At 57.6% G+C, this 11244-nt stretch overlaps 1 protein-coding gene across 2 annotated transcripts in view; it reads right to left on the bottom strand.

Moving 5' to 3' along the window:
• Positions 1 to 11244, bottom strand: part of GCDH (glutaryl-CoA dehydrogenase) — a 59642-nt gene that overhangs the window by 46912 nt on the left and 1486 nt on the right. Inside the window, exons 7-12 of one of the 2 annotated variants that reach the window (XM_049788426.1) lie at positions 10839 to 10968; positions 10544 to 10760; positions 10118 to 10221; positions 9889 to 10014; positions 9652 to 9812; positions 8837 to 8914 (exon numbers count right to left, since the gene is read on the bottom strand). In XM_049788426.1, the coding sequence (XP_049644383.1) occupies positions 8841 to 8914; positions 9652 to 9812; positions 9889 to 10014; positions 10118 to 10221; positions 10544 to 10760; positions 10839 to 10968 (812 nt within the window). In that variant the 3' untranslated portion in view covers positions 8837 to 8840. Of the gene's footprint in view, positions 1 to 8524; positions 8915 to 9651; positions 9813 to 9888; positions 10015 to 10117; positions 10222 to 10543; positions 10761 to 10838; positions 10969 to 11244 lie in introns of those variants that run through there. The other variant, XM_049788425.1, reaches the window with a different exon arrangement.

Raw genomic sequence — 11244 nt, 5'->3', positions numbered from 1 at the left:
TGGTGGCCCCCCAAAAAAGGAAAACAGACTGCAGAACTGGTCCAAAGTTCTGGAGCATGCACCAGTCCTGGGTCTGGTCCCTAGCACCTCATAGTAAAAGAACGGCAGGGACCAGAGTGATAGCACAGCAGTAGGGCCTTTGCCTTGCACGCTGTCAATCTGGGATGGACCCAGGTTCAATCTCTGGCATCCCATATGGTCCCCCCAAGTCTACCAGGAGCCATTTCTGTGTGCAGAGTCAGGAGTAATCCCTGAGCACCGTTGGTGTGGCTCCCCCCAAAGTAAAAGAACAGATCCCCTAGATTTTCCCGCCCATTTCAACCGGGGTGCAAAGGACCCAACATGCGAGAACAGGCCGCCTCGCTGCCCCCTCCCTACCTGCCACATTCACTCTAGGCGCAGGCGCAGAAGCCCCGACAGCAAGCACCCACCCTCTTCTTCAACTGCAGTGCGCAGGCGCGGCACATGCGGGCCCCCTCACTGGCTGGGCGGGGCTTGCACGCTTCGCACGTGCCAAGAGGCGAGACAAGCCTTTGGGCATGCGCAGACGGCCGAGGCGGGAAAGGAGCCCATGGAACGCGCAGGAGTAGGTGGTGGCCGTGGGGGTCGTTGAGGCGGTGCCGGGAAGGGGGCATTGGACCGAGTCAAGGTCAAGAACGGTGTGGGGGGATTGGTTGGGGAACAACCGACCTCGCAGGCGCCCCTCGCGGACCGGAGCTCGTCAGGGACCCCCGATTCCGACGGCTGCAACTGACTGACTGATGGACCGGAAGTGCCGACATTGCTGCCACCGGGGTGGCTCGGCCCGGCTCACCCTGCATGCGCATGCGCGGCAGTGCCCTGCGCAGCTGCAATGGGGCTCCAAGGCCCGGCCCCATGCCCGTGTCTTTTCCCTTTTTCTCCCGCTGCTATGCCTGCCTCCAAGGCCTCGAGCTACTGCCAGCTGCCAGGAGCCCAGGCGCCCCTCTGCAGGCCTCCCTGCCAGCCAGACCTCCAGGCACTGGAGCTGAAACCCCCTGCCCGCTTTCCCTGTGCCCCTCCTAGCCTAGCCCAGCTCAGGCTGGGCTCGCCCCATAGGGTGCTGGGTGGTGGAGGGGTCACTGCTTAACCCCCTCCGAAGCCAGTGCCTGCTGTGCTGTGCTGTGCCTGCAGGTGGTGGATGGGCCCCTCGCTCTTGGCGGGAACGTGGAGCCCCTTCTCGGGGCCGAGAGCCGGGAGCTGCCACCAGAAGATGAGACACATGAAGAGGAAGCAGTTCTAGGCTCCGTTCGGTGAGGATGTGCCCCCCCCCACGCCCCTATAACGTCCTCCCCAGATCCCTGGGGTCAGCTCTTCCCATGGTGTCTTACTTAAGACTCTCCCTATGATCATGCTGTACCTGTTGGTCCCTGTTTTCAGTGCTGAAGAGCATGGCTGGCATCCCACCAAGAGTGATCTAGTCTTAACTCAGAAATAGGAGAAGGCAGGGGTCAAGGGCAGGGAGGCCTGTTTCCATGGGACCATCAGGGAAGACTGCCTGGAGGAAGTGAGGTGAATTGTGAGGACTGAAGACAATCCAGGCAGAGAAACTTGGCAAGGCTGAGAATGAAAGGGAAGGGCCTGGGGTAAGGCTTGCACATGGGTTCACCCCATACCCCAACATAGCGGGCAGTCATGTTCGCCAGCAAAAGGGTAAGGGCACCGGATTGTTATTTCCCTGGAAAAGGCCTTGAGAGCCTGGAACAGGCTGTGTTCCATGAGGGTTTGGGGTCCTCACGTTTTCTGATAGTTTGGAGAACAGGTGATGCAACTGACATCCCCTCTGTGACAGGAGACTCTGCCTTCCTAGAGGTTGGGGGGCCCCTGGACCTCAATATCCAGGGCATGGAGAATGGATTGTCCAGGAAGTTGTGGAAGCAGATGGCACAGCACCTTAATGTCTTATGCCACTTCTTCCTCTTCCTCCTCCTCCCCCCCCCCAGTGGTCATTTCTGGTGGGCCTTGGGTCACTGTCCATCCATTTGTTGCCATTAGAAGTTGGTTTTACTCATAGCGACATCCTGTGAGGAGCTTCAAGTACTGGAGTGGCTGTCCTCGGTGCTTCCTCTTGGTAGATACCCAGGTGGGAGTGGTAGAGAAGAGACATGACATGGCCGCATGTGGAGATGGGGAGGGATTGAAAAAAATAGGTGGCGACATCTCCCCAAGCTGATGGAGCAGAGAGGGCAGCTGAGGCCCAAGGCAGGGGTGCCAGGATGCTCCTAGCAGCCCTGCCCTGCTTGCCATTGAAAGCATTTAGGGCTGCACGCTGCTAACTTGGCATGGACGCCAGCAGGAGCCTTGGCACCATGGACACTGGCAGACACTATGTGTCTCACTCCTCTCCCCCCATGTCAGGTGCTAAGTGCTTCCTCACGCACCTCTGCCCTGTACTGTCAGCCTTGGGAGAGTGGCGCTTCCATTTTGCCCTTGTTGCTGTTTGAGGCATCTGGGGACAACTCCAGGAAGGTATCCAGGACATGGTGGAGGCACTCTTCCGGGGCAGGGCTTTCCTGGTGATGTTTGATCATGGGAGTAGGGTTTGACATTCAGAACTAGTGATGCTAAGACCGCCAGGGGGCAGTGCTGGGGCAGGGGTGGTGGCTTATGGCTCCAGAGATGAAATCTGGGGTCCTGTGCTTGTGGGCAAGGCAGGTTCTGTCAACCTTTGAGTGACCTCCCCAGCCCCTGCTTGCACTTTGCTTTTTGGAACTCAGAGCAAGGCGAGGGTCTGGAATAGTAGCATGTTGGCAACACTTTCTTTGGTTGCTATGAGGGCTTCTTGTGAGGCCAGATTTGAGAGATGTGCCTGATGGCTTCAGATGGAAAGTCAGCCTGGGTGGTGGGGTGGGCGAGACGAGAGCAGTAGAGCAGGCGGCCAACCTGGGTTCGATCCCCAGCATCCCATCTGGTCCCCTAAGCAATGCCGGATGTGGCCTCAAAACAAAACCTGCAGAAGAAAGTCATCCTGGACAGGAAGCCGGAGCCAGCTGCATGGTGTCCAGGTGTGTAGGAACCACACAAGCGGCAGTAACTGTCGTGGCTTGTCTGGTGGCTCCTACACAGAGCAAAGAACCCAACTGCCTCCCGTCTGCAGGACCATTGCTTAGAGATTCCCTGGAGCTTCACAAAGCCTGGTGGTGAGGACCGGGTGGATTAAAACCAGCACAAGGGCTAGTTCACTCCTAGAAGGAGCCGTCGATGCTCCCTGGCATGAAGGAGCTGCGAGCTTGTTTCAGGAGAGAGACAGCCACAGCTCAAACCTTCCCCCCTCCTGGCTACACTTCAGTGAGCAGCGACTGTGCCCCAGCGCCAGGGAGCCTGTGCGTCCCCCCTTGAATGTTTGATTAGCTGCCCCCCTGCCTCCCGGGACCACCGCCTGCGGTGGTCATAAGTGGCTGGCGGATTGTTTACTTGTCTGTCTGTCAGGGGCCAGGGAGGGAGGCCCCCGCCAGCGGGCGTTTCTGGCGCACACCCCTGCCAAGCCAGGCTTTACCTGCAGTGAACAGATGGTCTCTCCGCTTAGACCCATTTTCTTCACCATGCCTGGGCCCCCTGCCAAGCCGGGGCCCTGCTCAGGAGTGCCGTCCTAATCCTCGCCGCCGCTACCAAGCTGGGGACTTTGTTAGAAGGACAGACCGTAATAGATGAGCTCCACGATGTGTTCACATAACCCCCCCAGCCACCCCCCCACCGACCTCCCGTGGCGCCGGGCCTGCTTCCATCCCTCTGGCCTCCGTCCAGCCTTCGGCAGCAGAAGCAGGCCCAAGACCGGGAAAGCCAGCGGAGAGGACACCGTGCGTTTTGTTTATTAAAGTTAATTGGTGAAAGCAGGCTCAGGGAAGCCTGGGATTCATTAGCATCCTGATTAATATGCAGCTGCTGAGTATTAAGAAAAATGACATGGAAAGGACTGCAGCCCCTGAGGAGAAGTTGGAAAAGCCAGGACGCTCTCGGCAGACATCTGAGGCAGGCCTTTGTCCCAGGACGAAGCTGGAATTGCCGCATTCAAGTGATTTTTCACCATTTGCATAGCTGCCACATGGACCATGCCAAGCACACCCCAGGAGGCTGCAGAGCCAGCACGAGCGACTTGGAGCCACAAGCAGCTCCAGCAGGTCTGGAGCAATTACAGTGAGGAAGCACCTGCTTTGGAGATTGGGGTCACTATACTCTGTTGTTCACAGAGCAACCTGGCGGGGGAGGGGGCATTCGGACCAGGAAGGCACTGCCCAGCTCCAGCTCTGGGACAGCATATGTGCCCTGAGTGCACAGACGCATGTGAACCGTCAGTGCAGCATCAGCATCGTCTTGAGGGGCAGAGCCCCGAGGCTGCCTCTGTGGAGCCTGCAGGACAGGACCATCATTTTAGTCACTGATGGCACATGGGTGTGGCAGCTGGTGGTGCATGGTTCTCCAAAGTGGGGAGAGGAGAGCGAGGGGAAGATGGGGCCTGAGTGATCCAGGACAGCGACTGATCCGGGTTCCATTACTGGTATCCCATATGTTCCTGTGAACCCTGTCAGGAGTGATCCCTAGTGGTAAGACAGGAGAAAATCCTGAGCCCTGCCGGGTGTGGGCTCCCCCCAGAACAAACAAACAAACAGGAAGACTCATGACTACAGGGACGAAGGCCCCAGGAGCTGTGCCGGGGGAGTTGGATATGATCCAGTGGCTGGAGGGGCTCTGGCCTCCCAGTTTTCCCTGCCTGGGCTCTCCTGGGTTTCTCTGGGCTTGGCGCCTGAACCAGAAGAACAAGCCTCAGGCAAAAAGCCACACAAAAGAACTGTGTGGAGAATGGATGTTGCAACTCTGGACGTGTTGTTTCTGGCTTCATGGCTGCTGGTGACCTGATGCCTTCAGGAACTGACTTACACACACCTCCAGATGCAGCAAGGAAACCCCAGGACATGGGAGGTGGGACCCCGGCTGGGAGTCTGGCCAGCTGGCTGCCACTGTGGCTCTGCCACACACTGGCCAGTGACCCTGAGAAAGTGGTGTGGCCAAACATCCCAGGGCTGCAGCCAGGCAGCCAGGACCCAGGCATGAACATGCCCCCGGTACAAAGCCTGGCGGATGGCTGGCACCTTGGCTCAGCTACAGCAGGAGGATCCAGGGACCCTGACCTCAGACTTGGGGGGGGGGGGCCTTCAGGACTCCGGAGTGTTTCCAGCAGTGCTCAGGACTGTGGTGTCGGGGATGGAACTCAGGCCTCCTGCATATAAAGCATACCCCAGCTCACTGGACAGCTCTCTGGTCCCTACCCTAAACTTTTTTTTTTTTTTTTGGCCTTACCTGGTGGTGCTCAGGTCTTACTCCTGGCTCTGCACTCATAAACCGCCCCTGGCAGTCTCAGGGGACCATATGGAATACTGGGTTGGTCTGGGATTGGCCGTGTGCAAGACAAAACCTCTGAGTGTTGCCAGGTGTGACCCCAAAACCAACCCCCTCAAAAAAAGAGAACTTAGCAGCCCCAGTGAGGCCTCTGTAGACAGGCCACTTCTCGGACAGCACTCTTGCTGTGTGTTCTCCTCTCCCCTCTTGCCATTTCACAGGCTAACATGATTATTAATCAAATTACAGAATTAAGCCCCATGTGCCATCTGAGGCCAATGAAATTGTGACCCAGAGCATGCTGTAATCCGAATGTCCATGAGCACCTGTTAAATCTGTGCAGCCCTGGGTAAGACATGTGCAGAGACCAGAACTAAGCATGCTCTACCAGTGAGCTGGTGAGCACCACGGCCAAGTGTGCACCCCCACAGCCAGGTTGTGCGTGTGACCCCTGTTCACAGGAGGGCAGGAGAAGACTCCCAGCGAACTGTGTGCCCTTCTGCCTGCTCCACTGGCCCCCACCCTGCCTTCCGGGGACCATCATTATGTTGTCAAAAAACAAAGGCTTGGGGCTGACGAGGTGACGCTAGAGGTAAGGTGTCTGCCTTACAAGCGCTAGCCAAGGAAGGATCATGATTTGATCCCCCGGCATCCCATATGGTCCCCCCAAGCCAGGGCAATTTCTGACCGCTAAGCCAGGAGTAACCCCTGAGCATCAAATGGGTGTGGCATGAAAAACCAAAAAACAAAAACAAACAAAAAAAAAACCCCAAAGGTTTGGCTTTATTTATTTGCATTGATTTGGGATTTCACAGTGCTGGGCCTAAGAGGTGCAAGTACTTAGGTGCTGAACTCCAGCCCTGCCCAGTTTAGTTTCTTTTTCCTTGAGTTTTTGGGTCACACTTGGCAGTGCTCTGGTAGTGCTTGGGTACCATATGTGAAGGCCAGGGTTGAACTCATGTCAACCACTTCCTGTCCTTTCTCTCTGCCCACCCCACCCCCCAGCTTCTTCAGTGCCCACAGCTGAGGAAATGCTGTAGTATTTGCCTTTCTCTGATTCATTGAAGTTGCCCTCAAAATCCTCTGTCTCAAGCAAGCAGATGGGGCTCAGTGCAGCAGAGTGGGGACCTTCCTAGCCTTTCTCACTGTGACCTCCTTCCTTTCCTGCCTCCCCCGTCTGGCCAGGCCACTCCTTGTCATTTCACGCTGTGCTTCCTACGGCCCCCTTGGATTCTCCTGGAGACCTACAGGGTGTCATGGGTCTTTGGGCAAGAAACAGTGCAACACATTCCCTACCCTCCTGGTGATGGTGGGCACTTAGTTTGTTGCCAGATCTGGCCAGTAGCGGTGGGCAGAAGGGGTGCTCATGTCTTTACTACTGTGTTTTTAGGATGCCTCCAACCCTTGGCAAGTGCACTAGCCTCTGCTGGACCGCAGAGAACACCAGGTTTGCAAACGGACTTGGTAGTTTGCCAGGAAGCTCCTCTGATCAGCATGTCCTGGAGCACAGTGCCCAGTTGGAAGCAGCTTGTGGGTGTCAGAGTAACCCATGGAGCTTCATCAGGCAGACCTCCTGCATGTTGGTGCACTTTGTGGCCAGCACTGGAAGTGCCAGGCCTGTGTCACCTTCTCTCCCCTGCAGGCCAGCAGCTTGGATGCTCCCGCTGCAGGAGGAAGCGGGGAGCGGCTGACACTGAGTCTTCTATGCTCCCAGCAGGCAGATCTCCAGCCCTCCTGTGGCCCCCGACAGTGGCCCTGGCCAGCTGCTGGCACTTGAGGAAAAGGCGACCCCCTACTTCTCCTCTCTCGACTCGAGCATCGAGACCCTGAGGAAGAGGGCCCAGGACCTGATCGAAAGCATCAATGAGAGCAGACAAAAGGACCACACCTTCATGAGCAACTTCAGGGACAACCTCAAGACCAAGGTGACACCTGTCCCCCCATCCCCATACTTGCACGGGAGATGCCCCAGTGGCTTGGGGAAGGGATGGTCAGAGGTCAAAGGAGGTTTGCAGGCCACTAGCGTCGAGTATCTGATTTTTTTCTTAGAGCAACCTGACAGCTTGGACCCACTGTACAGATGGGAAAGCTTAGGTCCAATTCTTGTTTTGCAACTTGCCTTTTCCCTGGAAGGGGGCACACACCCATTGGTGCTTAGGGGGCAGAAAGTGACAGGACCTCGCTTATCTGACCCCTCTCCCCAGCCCTGCCATATATCTGCAGGACTGACTGTAGCATTTAGCCATTTGGCCATAGTAACTGGATTTTTTTCTCTTGAATATTTGTATGAAAAACAAAAGAAAACAACCTAAACTGTGGCTTGTCCAGACTACCCTGTAATGCCTCTTGCTTGATTTTCCAAGGAAATTCCTTATTCTTTAAAAGATTTCAGAAATGATGGAGAAGCTGGAGGAGAAACTGTATGAAGTTTACGATCACCACAACAAGATCATTCAGGAGAAGCTCCAGGAGTTCACAGAGAAGATGACCAAGATCAACACCCTGGAAATGGAGCTGAAGCAAGTGTGTCACACGGTGGAGGGTGTGTACAAAGACCTGTATGTCCAGCCCAAGGTAAGGCGGTGCGTGGCGGGGGCACCTTGAGGAGCAGCGTCTGAGCCAGGCTGGCGGGAAGTGCTGTCAACCCAGGGAGAGGGAGGGCCCTGGCCCGGGTAGATGCCCAGCATGTCCATCAGAAGTGACCCCCGAGCACCAAGTCAGGAATAAGTCCTGAGCAGCACTGGGTGTGGCCCCAAAACACGCCAGAAAGAAACCAGGGCCATTAGCACCTGCTCTCACCCCACTGGGCACAAGGTTGCTGTCAGCCTCCTATGTTCCATCTCCTTGGTGGTCGTGCTCCCCGTATCTGCTGGAGACAAAGTCCCCGGGGCCACCTTACCCACAGCAATACCCTGGCAGTGCCATTCAGCTCCATGGTACCACAGAGCTTTCTGGGTTATTTTTGGGAGGGTCACACCCAGTGTTGCTCAGGGGTTACTCTGAGTGCTGGCTCTGCACTCAGAAATCGCTGCTGGCAGGCTCGGGGGTGGGGGGAATCAAGCCCAGGTCTGTCCTGGTCGGCAGCGTGCAAGGCAAAGCCCTACCGCTGTGCTACCACTTCAGCCCCACCACAGCTTTCTGAACGCTTCTGAGTCATTGATCCAGCTCGGTCTGGGGCAGACGCATGGACTTTATTCTTGCTCCAGCATCTAGCCCAAGGCACACACAGGGGCGCAACAGGTTACCATCAGACGGGGGGGGGGGGTGTGTGTGTGTGTGGGGGTTTCCACATACATGCTCCTCGCCTCTCCCTGTGCCCCAAAGAAGCTTTGGATCCTAGGTGAAGGGCATATGGTCCCTTCTGGGAAAAATCGATCAGAACCTCCGCCAGGAACCCCAGCACTGGGTCAGGGCATCCTCTGAGGGAGGTTGGACTGTCACTCGCATCCTGCCAGAGCACAGTGATGGGGCTCCCAGCTGGGACCTCCTCACTTGTTAGCTGTGAACGCCTGGATCCCAGTGATGGCCCGTCCGAGGATGAGCGCGTGGATATCATGTGTCCCTGTGGGGAAGTGGGGTGAGTGGTGCCCTCCCCTCCCCACTGACCTGTCCTGTCCTGCCTGCCCCGCCCCAGGCCACCATCCTGGAGGAGGAACATGCCCACAAGGACAGCGAGGACTGATGTGGGGCCACTGGAGCTGGAATCAGACTGTCCAGGAGCCTCTCGGGAAAGCACTAGTCCAGCCCATCTTGGGCTCAGGCTGGGGTGCTCCCCAGACGTGGCGAAGTCACTCCCCTTGATTAAATGGTTTGAGTTTTAGCCTGGCCTTACTTCCTTCCCTTATAATATTGGAGGACAGGAGGGGAGAGAGTGGGTGTCTGTGAACCCAGGGCCGCTTCTGCTGAGTCACATCCTTTGTTGATGTTTTTTGCCATATCTGGCAGTACTTCAGGCTTATGCCTGGCTTTGAGCTCATGGGGGCCTATTGGATGCCAGGGATCAAACCCAGGCCAGTCCCATGCAAGGCAAATGTCCTACCCACTTTACTATTGCTCTAGTTCCCCTGTTTATAAACAGTCACGGTTTTAGGCCACACCATTTGGTGCTCAGGGCTCACTCCTGGCAGGGCTGGGATGCTGGGGATCGAACCTGGCCAGTTAAATGCAAGACAAATGCCCTCCCTGCTAGATTATTGCTCCGGCTCCACTGCACCCTTGTTATGGGGTTGAATCTGTTTATGGCCTAGAGGCAGCTCTGACCCCTCTCCCACAGAGGTGTGGGAGGGCGCTGTACCCCACCTTCATAGGTGTTCACCGCCTCCAGGTTCATGACGTGCCGGATCACGTGGTACTCGTCTGACACGCCGTTGCCCCCCAGCATGTCACGGGCTTGGCGGGCAATGTCCAGGGCCTTCCCGCAGTTATTCCTCTTGAGCAGGGAGACCATCTCAGGGGTGGCCCTGGGAGGCACAAACAGGGTCATCTGTCACCACCCAGACCGTGAGCTCCCCAGGGGCCCTTCTTTACTGGCCCTACTTGTCCTGATCCTTGAGGCGGCCGAGCTGCAGGCAGGCGTGCAGGCCCAGCGTGATCTCGGTGAGCATGTCCGCCAGCTTCTTCTGGACCAGCTGGTTCCGGGCCAGTGGAACGCCAAACTGGATCCTAAGAGGAGCCAGGCAGGGTCAGTGAGCAGAGGACCCCCAACCCCAGCCCAGCATTTCATTGTGGGGAGCTCCGGCATGAACGGCAGGGCGCAGGGACTTGCCTGTCCAGGGTGTACTGCCTTGCTGTGTGCAAGCAGAACTCGGCGGCTCCCAGCACACCCCAGGAGATGCCATAGCGCGCGTTGTTGAGGCAGCCAAAGGGACCCTGGAAGGGAATGGGTGCTTCAGCCCTGCCCAGGGGAGGGATGCCTGGCCCCCACTCCCCAGGGATTGCCATCCCGTGGCCTGATCCAGCAGCACAAACGCCCAGGCTGGAGCTGAGTCGGCTCGGGGGCTACTCTCCAGAGCCAGGCTTGGTGGGGTTGCCCCCTGCCAACGGTTGAGCAGGGTGAGGCCCCAGGACCCAGCTCAGAGCATTTCCTGTCGCCAAGTGCGGGTTCCCTGCACAAGGCCCTGTGGGGGGATGCTCCCCTCACCCCCCCAAACCATCCCAGGCCCAATACCCCTCCCTGGGTGGCCCTGCTCACCCCCAGCCCCGAGGCGTTGGGGAGCACATTTTCTTCTGGCACTTCCACGCCGTCCATGACGATCATGCCGGTGGCCGAGGCCCGCAGCGAGAACTTGCCCTCGATCCGGGGTGCTGAGAGGCCCCGCATACCCCTCTCGAGCAGGAAGCCCCGAATGCAGTTGTCTTCACACCGAGCCCACACAACGAACAGGTCGGCCACCGGCGAGTTGGTGATCCTGGGGGCAGGGCAGGTGGGGCAGTGGTGAGGCCGCCCCCTCCTCCCTGGTCCCCCAGTCGCCCAGGCCGCTGCTCACCAGGTCTTGGCCCCGTTGAGGGTGTAGGTCTTGCTGGTGGGGTTGTATCGCGCTTGTGTCTCCATGCTGCCTGGGTCACTCCCGTGGTTGGGCTCAGTGAGCCCGAAGCAACCTAGGAGCTCCCCCTTGGCTGCGGGCGGAAGACAGTCACTATGCTGCCATCTCCCCGCATATCCCCTGCACTGGACACGGGCTGCAAGAGTCAGGGAGGAGCCCTGCACCCCCGAAGGGCAATGAAGGAAGGGGTGAAGGACAGTGGAAAAAGGCCGGGCAATGTGCTGGGAGGATCTCGAGCTGGCAGCCAATCCGGGTTCCATCCCACCACCCCACAGGATTCCCCAAACACTGCCAGGAGTGATCCCTGAACACTGAGAAGTAAGCTGAGTCCCGCCAATGTAGATTCCCC

The sequence above is a fragment of the Suncus etruscus genome, chromosome 15 (assembly GCF_024139225.1).
Source record: "Suncus etruscus isolate mSunEtr1 chromosome 15, mSunEtr1.pri.cur, whole genome shotgun sequence".
NCBI lineage: Eukaryota > Metazoa > Chordata > Mammalia > Eulipotyphla > Soricidae > Suncus > Suncus etruscus.
The sequence above is the reverse complement of the archived record's forward strand: the minus strand, read 5'-3'. Positions and strand labels throughout refer to the sequence as shown.